The following is an 18,277-nucleotide window of genomic DNA, read 5'->3' on the forward strand; positions in this document are numbered from 1 at the left end:
GTAGGAGGGTGCCCGTCTCTCCACACCCTCGCCAGCATCCATAGTCTCTTGATTTGTTCATTTTAGCCACTCTGACTGGCGTGAGGTGGTTATTTTATTGTTTTTAATGTATGATGAAATAACATTTTTGTATGCTATCAGAAATGATCCAATAGGGAAGGAAAAACTAAAATGGGTAGTACGATAATACTCTTGAGTAGTTGAAAGGGAACCGAATCTAAAAGTGGAGGTTTTGGCCTTAGCTAGGATCATAAATAGATCATAAACAAGAAGATAGGCAGTGTTGTATGACTGGAGAAATAATCTGAAGTGGGAAGGAAAGTCATCAGCTGGGGGTAAGCCTGGGAAGCAGGTATTAAAGTTTGAGGAGGTAGAGGTTTGAATATGCAGGATAGTGGAAGAGTAAATGGTCTAGGCTTACATTTTATTTCTTGGGCAACAATAAGGACCTAGTTGAAACTTGTGAGCATGAATTTAAATGAGAGCAATAAATATGGTTATAAGTTTTCTTCCAGCCCTGTTTAGCTGTATTCTCTGCTCAGGAATAGGCAGAGAGTTGGATTTTATTAGGATTGTATTTTTATCAGATAGAGTGAAGAAGACAAAGGAGTTGAGGTATGTGTGTAAGGCGACCATGAAATTTAAGTTAGTTTTACAGAGAAAAGAGGACCTGAAGGAAATGAGGAAGTGTAAAGAAGTGTAAGTCTTGTTAGGATGGTCTTTGGATTTGAAAGGATAATCTGGAAAGATAGGAAGTAGTCAGAATTTGAGACATTTGAAGTTGAGTTTTTTAGAGGCACCTGAGTGGCTCAGTTAAGCATCTGACTTCAGCTCAGGTCATGATCTCACAATCTGTGGGTTCGAGCCCCCCATTGGGCTTTGTGCTGACAGCTCAGAGCCTGGAGCTAGCTTCCGATTCTGTGTCTCCCACTCTCTCTGCCCCTCTCCCACTCACTCTTTGACTTTCAAAATAAAGACATTAAAAAAAGAAGTTAAGCTTTTTAATGTGTTACAGTAATTGATAAATATATTTTGCATGTATTATCTCATAATAATCCATCCTTCCTGCAGACACTCTAGGTATATGCTCATTTAATAGTCTAGAAAAATGGGGCTTACAAAAAGGTTATGTCGGTCCCGTCACATATGATAAGCGATGGGCTAAGAGTTAATACAAGTATCTATTTGAAAGCCCATGCTCTTTACTATAAAATAGATTGTGGATATATTGTTGTATATCAGAGACAGTGATCTATTTTAACATAAAACGAGTATTCTAAGGATTAGATTTAGGATAGAGGTTGGTGAGTACACACAATCTGTTTCATACAGTCTGGGAGAAAAGGGAGTAGCAAATGAAATAAGGCACATTAAAACACATTTTATTTGTCAAGTGGAACTAGAGAGGAAGAAATAACTGCTATAAGAATCAGATGACTCTTTCCTCAGGAAATGTGTGTGTGTGTGTGTGTGTGTGTGTGTGTGTGTATATATATATATATATATATATATATATACACATATACACAAACAAATTTCGTGTGTAATTTCAGAGACCTTTTGGAGAGTCTGCATGGACTTTGTGCTTTAAAATAAAAGACCCAGATTTGATAGCATGTTATGTCTGATTGAATTACCTGCTTGTCTTTACTGCATTGCCTTGCCATTTCTAAAAGAATCAGTTAAAGGAAAAGAAACTTATCCTTTTATGACACTTGTTATTATGATAAAATCTTCATATTAAGATTTTAAGGCTAAAGCTGGATACTTAAGGAAAATCACTACCAATTTTTTTCAATTTTAATATTTGAAATGAAATATATAAAAGAAAATAATTGAGTTTTTCCTCTAATTTTAAGTCTGTTATGTTCCCCTTTTTGTGTGAAAGAATGTTGACTATGAAGAAATAAAACTTAAACCATCTAGGATGCAAAGTAGAATAAAGTGTAAGCAATATTATTAGTCTCTACTTGTCTAGTTGATAAGGCCTACTAAAGAGATGTCAAAGAGTTATAAATTATGATTGTGTCTGCTATTGAGTCACAACATTTTGACTTTTAACATATAAGCTACAACTCTGTGGCTGTTCTTTCAGCATTTTAGAAATTTACAGCACTAGAAGCAGAATTTTCAAGACTGGATGCTACTTCATATATAACTTAAGATATACCTTTCTGATTTGTTGGAGCACCAGAATTTTATTCCAGATCTCTAAGCTTCTAGTAATACACTTTTGTCGAGAGCTGGCAAGTTATAACATGTAGAGTTTTGAAAAAGTTCTCAGTGTAATGTAGATAGAATGGGATGAAAGCATGAGATAATAAAACAAGAAATGGAGCTCCTATGTTACAGAAGTGTGCTATATTGATCTGATCGTTACTGAATGTAAGTCTTTAAGATTTTAAAAAGGCATTTTTTTCTTCTCAGTGACTAATACAATTCAATTTTCTTTCTTTAAAAAAAACTCAACTTCAGTGCAAAAATTTCCTGTAGAATCATTAAATAGTACTTTCTTTCCGATAAAGCAAAAGATTTAATGTCAGCAGGAAAAGAAAGTACCTATGCATAATTTAACTTATGGTAAAGTGCTTTTTCTTTTGTTGAATGTATAGTTAAACAGTCTAGATAATTATCCTCCCCATGTAGGCAATCCATTTCAGAGAAACACTGGACAGAAGAAGGTGGAGCATTCCTAACCTGAAGACTTCTTTTGTACATAAACAGTTTTATATTACTGTTTCTCTCTTTTAGTTTCATATGATTCTTTTATAAATTTTGTTTGGTTTTGTATTTTTTGCAGAGGTTCCGTTTTTGAACCAAGAACATGAAAATGTTTCAGCTGCAGGATTCTCAAATAAGGCATTACCTAGAGCTCAGTTGGCTAAACAAATTCATCACTCAAAGGAGAAAACATTTGTAACCACTAGGTCTAAAAAGGACACCTTTGTTTTAGAAGGTGTTGAATCTGTCATTGAAAAATCCCAAAATACTACTGTTGGGACTCTCAATACTAACTGTGTTCCTGTTAAAAATGATGAGCAGTTAATGGTTTCTGATAGTAAGGTGGCAACAGAAAGGACTTCACAAGAGGAAATTAAGGAAGGATATGAGAACCCAGTGCCCACAGAGACTCATCTTCTGGATTCCATGAATGATACATGTAAAATCGTGCTCGCAACTCCAAGATTTCATATAACAATACCTCGGAAATCAAAAAGAAGTGCTTCAAATCCTTCTCCTCCAAGTACACTTCAAACTCTTACAGATGAAGTTAAAGAAATTAAGGTAGGAAAACTTAAGGCCAATGTGTTTTTACCCCTATTCTTCAAGAGCTTGAGCTCCAAAGCTCTCTCATTAACAGTGGCCGCATATTTGTGTTTTATTATTATTTAGTATAGAGGCGATGTGGCCTAGTGAAAAGTGCGGTGGGTTGAAAGTAGGAGAATCATCACACTATATGACAGTAGGATAAATTTTCTGAATGAAGTGGAATGGAAATACAGGTTCAAGGAGAAAGATACAATGTATATTTTCTAATTGTTGTAGGTTTGTCAGTTAATTTTTTTTTCTCCATAATATTTTATTGTCAAATTGTTTTCCATACAACACCCAGTGCTCTTCCCCTTAAGTGCCCTCCACCATCACCACCACCTCTTTTCCCCCCTCCCCCCTCAACCCTCAGTTCATTCTCAGCATTCAATAGTCTCTCAAGTTCTGCATCCCTCTCTCTCCCCAACTCTCTCTCCCTCCTCCGTTCTCCCTGGTTCTCCATTAGGTCTCTCTTGTTTTCCTGCTAGATCTATGAGTGCAAACATGGTTTCTGTCCTTCTCTGCCTGGCTTACTTCACTCAGCATGACACCCTCAAGGTCCATCCACTTTCCTACAAAGGGCCATATGTCATTCCCTCTCATTGCCATGTAGTACTCCATCGTGAATATATACCACATCTTGAACCTGAAATACAGGTTCAAGGAGAAAGATACAATGTATATTTTCTAATTGTTGTAGGTTTGTCAGTTAATTTTTAAAAGGATGATGGTGGTATTGAAATTGCATCTAGATTTGAGGGGCACCTGGCTGGCCTAGTAGGGCATGTGATTCTTGATCTTGGGGTTGTAAGTTCAAGCCCATGTAGGGTGTAAAGATTATTTTATTTTTATTTATTTTTTTATTTATTTTTTAACTTCTATCCAAGTTATCATTTAGTGCAGCAGTGATTTCAGGACTAGATTCCTTAATGCCCATTACCCATTTAGCCTTTCCCCCTGCCACAACCCCTCCAGCAACCCTCTGTTCTATTTAAAAGTCTCTTATGTTTTGTCCCCCTCCTTGTTTTTATATCGTTTTTGGTTCCCTTCCCTTATGTTCATCTGTTCTGTATCTTAAGTTCCTCATATGAGTGATGTCATATGATATTTGTCTTACTCTGACTAATTTTGCTTACCATAATACCCTCCAGTTCAGTCCATAGAGTTGCAGATGGCAAGATTTCATTCTTTTTGATTGCTGAGTAATTGTCCATTGTACACATACCACATCTTCTTTATCCATTCATCTGTCGTGGACATTGGGCTCTTTCCATACTTTGGCTGTTGTCAATAGGGCTGCTATAAACTCTGGGGTGCATGTGCCCCTTTGAATCAGTACACCTTGGATAAATACCTAGTAGTGCAATTGCTGGGTCATAGGGTAGTTCTATTTTTAATTTTTTGAGGAACCTCCATACTGTTTTCCAGAGTGGCTGCACCAGTTTGCATTTCCAGCAGCAGTGCAAAAGAGATCCTCATTCTCCACATCCTCACCAACATCTCTTGTTGCCTGAGTTGTTACTGTTAGCCATTCTGACAGGTGGGAGTGGTATCTCACTGTGGTTTTAATTTGTATTTCCCTGATGATGAGTGATGTTGAGCATCTGTGGTTTTAATTTGTATTTCCCTGATGATGAGTGATGTTGAGCATCTGTTCATGTGTCTGTTAGCCATCTGAATGTCTTTGGAGAAGTATCTATTCATGTCTTTTGCCCATTTCTTCACTGGATTATTTTGAGGGGGGGCATCTTTAGTTAAGTTCTTTATAGATTTTGGATACTAACCCGTTATCTGATATATCATTTGCAAATATCTTCTCCCATTCCATCGGTTGCCTTTTAGTTTTGCTGATTGTTTTCCTTTACTGTGCAGCTTTTTATCTTGATGAGGTCCCAGTAGTTCATTTTTGCTTTTGCTTCCCTTGCCTCCACAAATGTGTTGAGGAACAACTTGCTGTGGCCGAGGACAAAGAGGTTTTTACCTGTTTTCTCCTCCAGGATTTTGATGGCTTCGTGACTCACATTTAGGTCTTTGATCCATTTGTAGTTTATTTTTGTGTATGATGTAAGAAAGTGGTCCAGGTTCATTTTTCTGCATGTCGCTGTCCAGTTTTCCTAGCACCTTTTGCTGAAGAGACTGTCTCTATTCTGTTGGATATTCATTTCTGCTTCATCAAAGATTAGTTGGCCATATGTTTGTGGGTCCATTTCTGGGTTCTCTATTCTGTTCCATCAATCTGAATGTCTGTTTTTGTACCAGTACATTACTGTCTTGATGATTACAGCTTTGTAATATATCTTGAAGTCTGGGATTGTGATGTCTCTAGCTTTGGTTTTCTCTTTTAAGATTGCTGTGGCTATTCAGGATCTTTTCTGGTTACATACAAATTTAAAGATTGCTTGTTCTAGCTCTGTGAAGAATGCTGGTGTTATTTTGTAGGGATGCATTGAATATGTAGATTGCTTTGGGTAGTTTGGTATTCTACCATTGTTTGTTCTTCCTATCCAGGAGCATTAGGAAAATTTTCCATTTTTTTGTGTCTTCTTCAATTTCTTTCCTAAGTCGTCTGTAGTTTTCAGTGTATAGATTTTTCACCTTTTTGCTTAGGTTTATTCCTAGGTATTTTATGGTTTTTGGTGCAATTGTAAATGAGATTGATTCCTTGATTTCTCTTTCTGTTGCTTCATTATTGGTGTATACATATGCAACTGATTTCTGTGCATTGATTTTATATCCTGTGACTTTGCTGAATTCATGGATCAATTCTAGCAGTTTTTTGGTGGGGTCTTTCATATATGCCTTTTATGAGCTTAAGGTATGAGCCTTCTAACCCTACTTTCTTGAGGGTTTTTATCAAAAAAGGATGCCATATTTTGTCAGATGCTTTCCCTGCATCTATTGAGAGGATCATGTGGTTCTTGTCCTTTCTACTATCGATGTGATGTATCACATTGTTCTGCAGATATTGAACCAGCCCTGCATCCCAGGTATAAATCTCACTTGATTGTGGTGAATAATTCTTTTAATATGTTGTTGGATCCAGTTGGCTAATATCTTTTTGAGGATTTTTGCATCCATGTTTATCAGGAAAATTGATCTATATAGTTCTCCTTTTTAGTGGTGTCTTTGGTTTTAGAATCAAGGTAATGCTGGCTTCAAAGAATGAATTTAGACGTTTTCCTTCCATTTCTATTTTTTGGAACAGCTTCAAAAGAATGGGTGTTAACTCTTCTTTAAAAGTTTGGTAGAATTCCCCAGGAAAGCCATCCAGCCCTCACTCTTGTTTTTTGGGAAATTTTTGATAGCTAATTCTACTTCTCTACTGGCTATGGGTTTGTTTGAATTTTCTCTTTCTACCTGTTTCAGTTTTGGTAGTATATGTTTTTTGAGAAACTTGTCCATTTCTTCCAGATTGCCGGGTTTATTGGTGTATAATTCCTTAGAATATTCTCTTAATATTGTTTGTATTTCTGCTGTTGGTTGTGATCGCTCCTCTTTCATTCTTGATTTATTTGGGTCCTTTCCTTTTTCTTTTGGATCCAACTGGCTAGTGGTTTATCAATTTTATTAATTCTTTCAAAGAACCAGCGCTTGGTTTCATTGATCTCTTCTACTGTTTGTTGTGTGTGTGTGTGTGTGTGTGTGTGTGTGGTTTTGTTTGTTTATTTGTTTTGTTTTACATAGTATTGATTTCTGCTTTAATCTTTATTATTTCCTGTCTTCTACTGACTTGGGGTTTTATTTGCTGTTCTTTTTCCAGCTCTTTAATGTGTAAGGTTAGGTTGTGTATCTGAGACCTTTCTTCTATAGGAAGGCCTGGCTTGTTATATACTTCCCTCGTATGACCACCTTTGCTGCGTCCCAGAGGTTTTAGGTTGTGGTGTTATCATTTTCATTGGCTTCCATACTTTTTAATTTCCTCTTTAACTTCTTAGTAGGATGTTCTTTAGTCTCCCAAGTATAGTTGTCTTTCCAAATTTTTTCTTGTTGTTGATTTTGAGTTTCATAGCATTGTGGTCTGAAAATATGCATGGTATGGTCTTGATCTTTTTGTACTTGTTGAGGCCTTGTTTGTGATCCAGTATGTGATCTATTCTGGAGAATGGTCTATATGCATTTGAGAAGAATGTGTATTCTTGTTGCTTTAGGATGAAATGTTTTATATATATATCAGTTAAGTCCATCTGGTCCATGTGTCATTCAAAGCCACTGTTTCCTTGTTAATTTTCTGTTTTAGATCATCTGTCCATTGCTGTAAGTGGGTGTTAAAGTCCCCTAATATGACAGTATTATTATCAATGAATTTCTTTATGTTGTGATTAATTGATTTATATATTTGTGTGCTTTCATATTTGGAGCATAAATATTTACAGTTGTTAGGCTTTCTTGGTGGATAGACCCCTTAGTTAATATATAATACCTTTTACCATCTGTTGTTAAAGCCTTTATTTTAAAACATAGATTGTCTGATGTAAGTATGGCTACTCTGGCTTCATTTTGGTGACCATTAGGAAGATATATGGTTCCCCATTACTTTCAATCTGAAGGTGTCTTTATGTCTAAACTGGGTCTCTTATAAACAGCATATAGGTGAATCTTGGTTTTTTTTTTAATCCATTTTGTTACCTTATATCTTTTGATTGGAGCATTTAGTCCATTGATGTTTGGAGTGAGTACTGAAAGATATGAATGTCTTGCCATTATGTTGCCTGTAGGGTTGGAGTTTCTGGTGGTGTTCTCTGGTCCTGTCTAGTATTTGTTGCTTTTGGGCATTTTGGTTGTTTTGTTTTGTTCTGTGTCGTTTCATTTCGTTTCTTTTCTCCCAGCAGAGAGTCCCTCTTAAAATTTTTTACAGGGGTAATTTAGTGATCACAAACTCCTTTAATTTTTGTTTGTCTGGGAAACTTTTTATTTCTTCTATTTTGAGTGACAGCTTTGCTAGGTAAAGAATTCTTGGCTGCATATTTTTCTGAATTAGCACATTGAATATATACTGCCATTCCTTTCTGGCCTGCCATGTTTCTGTGAATAGGTCTGCTGTGAACCTGATGTCTTCCCTTGTAGGTTAAGGGTTTTTTGTTCCCTTGCTCCTTTCATGATTCTTTCCTTGCCTGAGTATTTTGTGAATTTGACTTTGATATGCCTTATTGATTGTTGGTTTTTGTTGATTCTATTGGGAGTTCTCTGTGCTTCCTGGATTTTAATGTCTGTGTCTTTCCCCAGCTTAGGAGAGTTTTCTGCTATGATTTGCTCAGATAATCCTTCTACTCCTTTTTCTCTCTCTTCATCTTCTGGGACCTCGATGATTCTGATGTTATTCCTTTTTAATGAGTCACTCACTGATTTCTCTAGTTCTTATACGTTATCTTTTGTTTTAGTCTCCCTTTTTTTTTCTGCTTCATTATTCTGAGTTTGTCCTCTATCACTGATTTGCTCCTCTGCTTCATCCATCCTTGCCACATGGCATCCATTTAAGATTGCAATTCAGTTACAGCATTTTTTATTTCATCCTATACTTCTTTTATCTCTACAGAAAGGGATTCTAATCTATTTTCAACTCCACCTAGTATTCTAATTATTGTGATTCTAAATTCTGGTTCAGACATCTTGCTTGTATCTGTGTTGTTTTAAGTCCCTGGTTGTCATTTCTTCCTGTTCTTTCTTTTGGGGTGAATTCCTTCATTTTGTCATTTTAGAGGGGAAAAAATGAATTATAAATTAAAACAAATAAAGATTAAAAACAACACAAAAAAATCAAATAAAAGATCTAGATCCTAGGATGTTTTGGTGTGGTTGTGAAAGAGTCTTGATAGATTAGAGGGAAAAGGGAAAGATAAAAGGGGGCAAGAAAACGTTTGAAAATTTGAAAAAATGAGTACAATGAAATAGAATAAAATGAAATGATGAAAGTAAAGTGTATTTTTAAAAGTTTACAAAAAACCAAAATATACAGTAGAAAAAGTTAAATATCTTTTTAGTAAAATGGAAAATAAAAATAAAGTTTTTCTTTTTCTGTATTCAAGAATAAGAAAAGGAAAAGAAAAAAAATTGAATAGGTGGACCAGTGAACAGAATGAAATGATTGAAATTACATCCTGTTTCCCCTAGAGGTCAAACTATGAAGCACTTCATAGTCTGTAAACTAAGCAGGAAGAGAGACTTGTGGTGTTCCTGAAGAGCAAGGCTGGCCCAGTTGAGCAGGGCATAGTGTAATAGCTCCATGGTCCACTAAATGGCACTGCTTAGCTTACTGGAGTGGATTGTTGTGCCACATGTAGGCATGTATGCGCATGTGCGGGAGGGGTAAAAATGGCATCACCCAGCTACCCAGTCTCTAGTATCAGACTTCTGTGCTCACCTCTTTTGTTTCTGGCTTCCATCCATTCCCTGCTTTTATACTGTCCATGACCAAGCTGTCAGGCTGCCAGACAGCACGTCTCTCCTGAGTTTTATCCCAGATGGGGCTGTGTTTCTCAACCCCTTACTTCTGAGGAACTGCAGCTTTGACCCGCTCAGACTCTCTGGGGGAGGGTCTCACAGAGCAATGGACAGGTGGTGGTCCGCCCCCAGTAATGTTCATGAGACCATGCTGCTGCCAAAGCCCAGAGACTGTGGCTAGGTGCCAGCCTGTCTCAGAAAAAGGTCACGCATTCATGTCATAGCAGCATTTCGCAGAGTATGGTAAATCACAACATACATCTGGAACCAGGCTTCACCCTTAACATCCTCATTCCAACACCAGCAAATGTGGTTGTTTTCTGGGGTCCACTGGGACCTTTGCCTATTTGGAGGCCTCACAGCCTCTACCAAATGTCTTCCCAGCAGGGAAGCTGCTACTCCCATGTGGCCCAAGGACCCCTTGGACCCCGCTCTCTGTTCCTGGGGATTTGCCCTTCCCATCAGAGCTCTGCCAGGTATTAAGCTGTGGAGTTCAGACTCCATGCTCCCCCTGTTTTTAGAGTCTTAATGGAATTTAAACCCTTTCCTTTCTCCTTTTCCCTTTTTTGTTCAGTTCCTTGTGGCTGTTTCTACTCTTCCACTTTCTCTCCAGCTGTTTTCAGCATGGCAGTGGGTGGTTGCTTTTCCCATACTCTCCTGTCTCCATCCTCTCTCCACAAACAGAAACAGCCTGCCCTCCACGGCTTCTCTCTCCTCCAGTTCACCTCTCGTGTCGAGTTTTGTGTTCAGGTTGTGCAGATTGTTGTGTTAATCTTCAGATCAGTTTCCTAGGTATATGAGATTTTTTAGTGTTGATTTGGCTATATTTAAGGGATGAGAGACGCAAAAAAAACCTTCCATGCTGTTCACCGTCTTGGCCCTTTAGAGTTTACTTTAAAATAAAATCTTAAAAAAAAACTGTATAAATTTGAAAGTAACATAACCGTTACAGTTTTATGTTTCAGTGTATTCTTGGGAATTGCATTACTTGCAACTATTTAGACTTAAAATGAAAAATTTTAGATGTTGCTTTAAAAATGTGTGAGATGGTTTGAACAAAATTTGATGACAAATGTAATGGGAGATCCCACAGCACTAATGCTATCATTGCTACAGTGCTGTTTATCTTACTACAAGAAGGCCAAGCCTCCTAAGACTCATCTCTGTATAGTTCTATAAATCCCCTAATTTTGATCTTATCTCTCTCATGTCTAGTTCTTCAAACAGTACATTGTGCCCTCTTGAACTCAAGTGTATATCATCAGAAAATGTTATATTCTAAGTCTTCTGTGAACTTTTCTTAACTTTACTATAACCAAATTATGACTTCTTAAATGATGGTTCTTTTTTCTCCCATATCCCACCTTGTTGGACCTTGAGATGAAATAATGTCTTTTCTGTTCCTCATTATTGTTTCAGGCGATTTTCCTTCCTTCTCTTTAACAGAACCCATCCCTTGCCCCAGCTTCTTTGAAGTATGTGTTGTTAAACTTTATCAGTCTCTTGTTATGGTCACATAAAATACAACATAATAATGACCTTGCATTACTACTGAAGTGTTTAATATCTGTTACATTTTCCTCTGCTACTACTTCTGTCATCAACCCTGGTGACACCAACATCCATATAGATGATCGATTCAGCCTCCTTGAATTTTTTTTTTTTACGTTTATTTATATTGATAGAGCTAGGGAGAGGCATAGAGAGGGAGAGAAAGAATTCTAAGCAGGTTCTACATTGTCAGCGTGGAGCGTGATGCGGGACTCGACCTCACAAACTGTGAGTTCATGACCTGAGCTGAAGCCAATAGTTGGACATCCAACTGACTGAGCCACCTAGATGCCTCCAGCTTCCTTAAATTCTTGATCTTAAGTAACCATTCCCTTACCCTCTACTCTAGTCACACTCATACCTTGTCTTTGTCAATACATGCACTAGATTTTCACTTTCAAGAATCCTACTCTCACCAACTCCTGTCTTTCTAGATCATTCTACCTCTAGCACTCTTTTCCTTCCCCCATCATCAATACACCACCTTACCAAGGCAACCTTTAGTTCATCAACTCTCTCTTGTCCTCATTTCCCTGTACCTAACACAAATTCCATGGCCCTATTACTATAATCATTCCCTTGATTTAACTCTAAGTTCTCTATTGCGTTTTCCTCTGTCGTCTTTTAACAAAGTTGTGACCCTAGTTAAAATTCATTCTTGTTTTGCTACATACCTATATCTAAGAAGCAACAGATGGCTGGAACAAAATACACAACAATGCTGTCTGGTCTCATGTTAAATTTGACAACAAACCTCAAGTGGGCTCTCAATATTGCACATCAGTCCTTCTACACTTCACTTGTCTGTACTTTTGTAGAATAATATTTTGCTTTTTCTCTCTTAACATCTCCAAATTTCTCTCTTTCTCATTTTCAGTTTATTGAGAACCTCATATTCCCATTATCAAAATGCCAGTCTACTTACTGCTTTATCCACATATTCTGCTTTCGCTTCTTTTATAATGGATGAACAATTAGTACTCCCTTTTATTTTAATTTTTTTAATGTTTATTTATTTTTGAGAGAGAGAGAGAGACAGGGTGCAACTAAGGGAGGAACAGAGTAAGGGAGACAGAGAAACTGAAGCAGGCTCCAGGCTTTGAGCTGTCAGCACAGAACCCGATGCAGGGCGTGAACTCATGAAGTGTGAGATCATGATCAGAGCCGAAGTCGACTGAGCCACCAGGCGCTCCCTTTTACCACCTAAAAGAGTTTGTCCCTCTAATTATCTCAATTGTTTCCTCTCTTTTTTAAAAAAAATTTTTAACATTTATTTATTTTAGAGAGAGAGACAGATCATGAGCAGGGAAGGGGCAGAGATAGAGGGACACACAGAATCGGAAACAGGCTCCAGGCTCTGAGCTATCAGCCCAGAGCCTGACGCAGGGCTCGAACCCACAAACTGGGAGATCATGACCTGAGCCGAAGTCAGATGCTCAACCAACTGAGCCACCCAGGCACCCCTGTTTTCCTCTCTTTTGGATCATCTATTAGCATATAAGTGTGCTGAAACATGGCTTCCATTCTATTTTTTTTCAAGTGTATTTATTTATTTTTAGAGAGAGAGAGCAAGTGCACAAGCAGGGGAGGGGCAGAGAGTGTGGAGAGAGAGAATCCCAAACAGGTTCCTCACTGTCAGTGCAGAGTCCAGCATGGGGCTCAAACCCACAAACCATAAGATCATGACCTGAGCTGAAACCAAGGGACATTTAACAACTGAACCAGCCAGGTGCCCCATTTTTTTTAAGTTTATTAATTTTGTGAGAGAGAGAGTGAGAGTGCACAAGAAAGAATTCCACTTTGGACATTTATCACCATTCCATTAAAGTTGTCCTTTTTAGGCTCACCAGTCATCTCCATATCCCTAAACCCAATGATTATTATTTTTTATTATTGTTGCTTATACGGGTTTAACACAGTGAATCAAAACATCCTCCTTAAAACGTATTGCTTTTTTATTTTTCTCATTCCCCTTTCCTGCTGCTTCTTATCACAACCTGTAAATGTTGGAATTCCCCAAAATTGGTTCTAGAAACTGATTCTCTAAGAGTACCTACTCTTACTTGCAAGACTGTCTGTCTAGTGCTATAGCCTTAAATTCCATTTTTCTGCTGATAGTTCCCAAATACATATCTCCAGTCCAGAACATTCTCCTGAACCCTACACTCACATATTCAGATGTCTGTATGACTTTTCCATTGAGATCTAATAGGCATCTCAAATTTAATATGTCCAAAACTAAACTCTTAATTTCTTCCCCCGCAAAATTTCTCTGTTTTGTTCCCATATTGGTATAAAGTAATGCCATTTCCCCAAATAATTAGGTTAAAATTTTTAGCTTCATTTGAGACTCTTGTTTTCTTTTATATTCCACATCCAACCTGTGAGGAAATCCTGTTGGCTCTGCTGTCCTGATATTGGCCACTTCTCACTATTCCATCACTACCTAGTAGTCTAGTGCAGTATAATCTTTTGGATTACTATGATAGACTAATGGGCTCCCTGCTTCCTCTGTTGCCTCCCTCTCCAGATAGCATCCAGAATCTTTATATAGTCTAATTTGTACCTAGCAGCTTCTTAAAATATTAAATCATGTCACTACTCTGCTCAGAATCCTCCAGTAAGTTTTTATCTCAAGAGAAAACCCTAAGCTTTTACCATAATTTACAGGACTCCATGATTCAGTCCTGGGACATGCTTAACCTTATCTCTTATTATGCCTTGCTCTCTTGATTACTCCTGTCAAGCTACTATATCCTCCGTGCCATCTACTTAGGGCCTTTGTACCTGTTCCCTTTGCCTCGAAGAGTCTACTCCCAGATACCCATTATTCATTTCTCTGTCCCAAGACCTTCCATGACTAAGTACGTATGCCTTGTACTTATTTTTGATAATTATCACTGCCAGACATTGTTTGTCCATTTGTTTGGATATAACCACCACCATTCGACTTGGTTCCACACATCCACTCTCCCTTCCAACCCCTGTGCTCATACTTGCATGCACACACCCATTACACATTTGCTCTAATATGGTGGCCATTTTGTTTTGTTTCTTGCCAAAACCCAGTGCCTGGCACATAGTAGAGCTCAATAAATAGTTGCTGAATGACTATAAACGAACATTTTGATATTTTATGTAAACAAGATGGTATAAGATTCTAGAGCCAGATTTCCCAAATTTGTAACCAGTCTGTTCCCCTAACCAGCTGAATGTGACATGGACAAGTTATTTAACTAAACATTATAGTTTTTCTTTGTCTAGAAAATGAGGATAATATTATCTGCCCCCCAGTGTTACAAGGTTAACATGATTCATAGAATCTAAGGTGCTTGGAACACTGCCTAGTGTTATCTTTTATTTTTAATACCATCTCCATCTGTCTGTTCTTTGATCTATCTTAGTTCCAGATGTAGAAATAGTAAAAAGAAAAAAGGAATTTCATTGCCTGTTCCCCAAGTTGTATCTGTAACTTTAAAAATGAACATAATTGAGGAAAAAATTAAAATGAACATAATTGAGAAGTGCAATAATTAAGAGCACTTTCCATTTTAACATTTTTCTGACAGCATAAAACTACCATTGAAGAATTTATCTTTATAAATTTGTAATATTTTATATGTAAAACTCAAATTAGTTATTTTATTACTTTTGCTGAATTTCTCTCAGAAATAGTTCAGTGTTAAATTGTTAGTCAATAAAAGCAATTTCTTCAGACATTCACAGAAATTTTCTCATACAATAGGATTTTGTCTAAAATAAAGAATTTTCTGAGCCGTTTAGATATTTGCTTTGGGTTGGATTGCTGTTAAATACAGATTCTTAGCAATTACCTTCGTAGTTTAAAAAAACTGAATCCAACTCAAAATCAGCCTTGTAAAAACAAAATGCTGTATTTTTTAGGGGATAAGAGTGATGGTGAAGTCTATACTACACAGCTGATTCTTTTATCTAAGTTAGGTCTTTTGTTTTTAATGGTTACCTTAGAATTTTAGGTAATTTTTTTTTCTCCAGTGTTGGAGATATTTGACATAAGAATATTTGAAGTATAATTGATTCTGGATTAGAGAACAAATTATATAAAATATATGCTTCATTCTATGCTGATTAGGTGGTCCAACTACAGGAATGGATGATTAAAGTCATCAATAATAATACTGCTATATGTGTAGAAGGAAAATTGACGTAAGTATAACATTTCAATATTCTTATAAAATTTATAACAACATTCTTGTGTATAAGAGCTAAAAGATACATGAAAAATAGCGTCTTCCTACAAAAGACTTTCTAACAAGGTTACAAACTAGAGACAGAAAAATAAAATGACTGTGCAGTACTTAACCATGTTGATTGTGAACAGCTTGCTTCTTTTCGCCTGTTAATTCCTTTTAGGATAGTAACAGTGCAAATTTATATACACAGTGCTTTATTTTTTTCAGAGGTTCTAATAAGCAGACTGGTATTCTCTGCTTAATTTTATATGGTTAGTTAATATTAACTACATTTCAGTCCAGATTCTCACATCTAAATTGGAACAACCAGATCTAAATTACTGATCCAGGAAAGGAATCAGAATTATTTAAAACTTTGCCATACAGCTATATATTAAGTAATCATTGGCACTTTCTGGTTCTCCCTAAAGTGAAAGCATCATAAGGTAAATGGACTTTGCCTAATTCTGCTATCTATTAACACCATTTTCTTTTCTCCAAAACCAAGTTCTTAGTGGTAAAAAAAAAAAAAAAAATTATAATAAAAAGTTGTAATAAAGTAATATAGGCCATTACTGGTCAGAGTACTTATCTAGAAGTTTATAAGTTGACTATTTGAAATATGCCTTCCCCACTCTATTTCTGCTTGTCTTGTGCCCATTTCCTTAATTTCAGAGAAGGACTCTGTGTTGCCTTTGTTGGAATCCCTGTTGCTGCTCTCTTCCAAGCTTTATGACCTGGACAGGTCTTAGTCTTAGTCTTCCTCTCCACAATGGTGATCATATTACCTATCTTTTAGGTTATTTTGAGTATTAAATTAATTAAATATGTAAGACTTGAAAACCATTCTTTTAGAATGCTATTTAAATGTTATTTAAATAAAATAAAAATAAGTAAAACAAAAAGGAATAAGATTCCTGTATTAAAATATGTAGGTGTTTATTAATCCATTCAACCAAATGAAAGGAACTTCACTGTCATATTATGCTTATATTTGGTATGTTTATTACCAGTTATCTGGTGAATTGGTAATATTCAACCTCTATCTAATATATCTTAAAATTTTGTTCTTCCTGTTTTATATTCTTAGCTTCATTTAAGGAAATATGAAGAGTAGATTTATGGGTTAGTGATTTGATCCTGCAGTTTGGTTTTTTTCCCAACTGGAACTTCTTTTTGGTACTTTTTAAAGAGGAAGGTAAAAACACTTGGCTGTGTAGTGAGGGTAAAAAAAAAAATACCCTGCAAGGTTAGAGGGATCCAGACTATGTAACCACATGAAATCTAACACCGTATAGGCTCTGAGGAGAGGGGCAGGAAAATCATTCTTTGGAAGCTTGGCATCAGTTAAGATGACGTTGCAAGCATTGTCAGCATGTTATTTAGAGAAGGCACCTGCTTCCTTGATAAGGATAAATTTTATATTAGTGGTTTGGTTTGGCCACAGTACAGTTTGGCACATACTCTGAGGATCACATTAGCAAGGCAGTTGAGTTCTGCTGCTATGTTTGGCCCTCAGATGTTTTGTAATTAGATGAATAATATTGCTAATGTAGCTATAGTGCAGATTTATTACTTTCTATTATAAATCTGTATACTTGTATATATATATATATACACATTGTGATTATTGGTGAAATGTGAATATTTTGTCCTTAACTAAGCTATTTTCCCCTAGAGACATCACGAACATATATTGGCACAGTAATATAATTGTAGAACGGATTAACCACAACAAACTTAGGACTTTATCAGGCAACATATATATATTAAAAGGGATGATAGACCGGATTTCCATGAAAGAAGCAGGTAATGACTGACATTAATTGATAAATTACTTTCAGTGAAGCAATTAACCATATTTCTAACTGATGTATGTTTTTACTCTTAATTAGGTTTTAAAATTATGAATTAGTCAAAACTAAGCTTTAAAACAGAATTGACCACATTATGTAAAACTATTGTATGTGTTGGTCACTTTCTCTGATTTTAATCACCCTTGTTGCCAGTTTGATTAAGTCCAGTGATTTTTAAAAATTCATGTAAGATATTATGTGAGAAACTGCTTTATAAGACTATAATTTAATTCTCTAGTTTGTTGAACTTGCCCAATACAACTCCAGTCCTGATATAATCTAATTTTCTGCCTATGCCTTGAACACAGTAATGTGGCTGAAGAAAAACACACCTGAGCATTCCACTTTAAGTTTGTGATTACCAGCAATAAGTTGTGGTTTCTTAGTGCCACTTGGTACCCTACCACATTTCCCTAATGCATTCACTCCCGCCCTCCTTGGTGGTACTTGCATATTTTTATAAATTTTCAATACCTCCTTTCTCCTTCTCACAGGGGAGGTAGCGGGGGGGAGGGGCAGCTGAACGATAGAAGCAATCAGAAGAGAACTTCACTGTCACCTGACTGACATGCTTGCATCTCTATCTGCTTTCCTTATGAGTGAACTGTCACTGTTCTGTCAGCCTCTTCGTTTGTACTCTACTTCCCATTTTTCCTCTTACTCAAGGATACCACACCAGTAATTCTGCCTTCTGTCAAAATACAAAAACCCTTTTAACCCACTTATTTTAGCCACTATTTGCTCTTGCTTACAACAAAACAACTCAGAAGATTTGTTATATCTAATTCTTTGGATTCTTTACCACTTTTAAAAATTTCTCCTTAATCATGCCTTAAACCCCAAGTCTTTACCAAACAGCCGTCATCAGAGTTACCAGTGGCCCCCACATTGTTAAATCCAGTATATGCTTAC

At 36.5% G+C, this 18,277-nt stretch overlaps 1 protein-coding gene across 1 annotated transcript in view; it reads left to right on the top strand.

Annotated features, from left to right (window-relative positions):
• MIS18BP1 (MIS18 binding protein 1) overlaps nt 1–18,277 on the top strand; it is a 45,710-nt gene that overhangs the window by 6,973 nt on the left and 20,460 nt on the right. The window contains exons 3-5 of the mRNA XM_029951702.1: nt 2,801–3,285; nt 15,410–15,483; nt 17,188–17,318. Of these exons, the coding sequence (XP_029807562.1) occupies nt 2,801–3,285; nt 15,410–15,483; nt 17,188–17,318 (690 nt within the window). The remainder of the gene's footprint in view (nt 1–2,800; nt 3,286–15,409; nt 15,484–17,187; nt 17,319–18,277) is intronic.

Source organism: Suricata suricatta, chromosome 9 (genome assembly GCF_006229205.1).
Source record: "Suricata suricatta isolate VVHF042 chromosome 9, meerkat_22Aug2017_6uvM2_HiC, whole genome shotgun sequence".
NCBI classification, from domain to species: Eukaryota; Metazoa; Chordata; class Mammalia; order Carnivora; family Herpestidae; genus Suricata; species Suricata suricatta.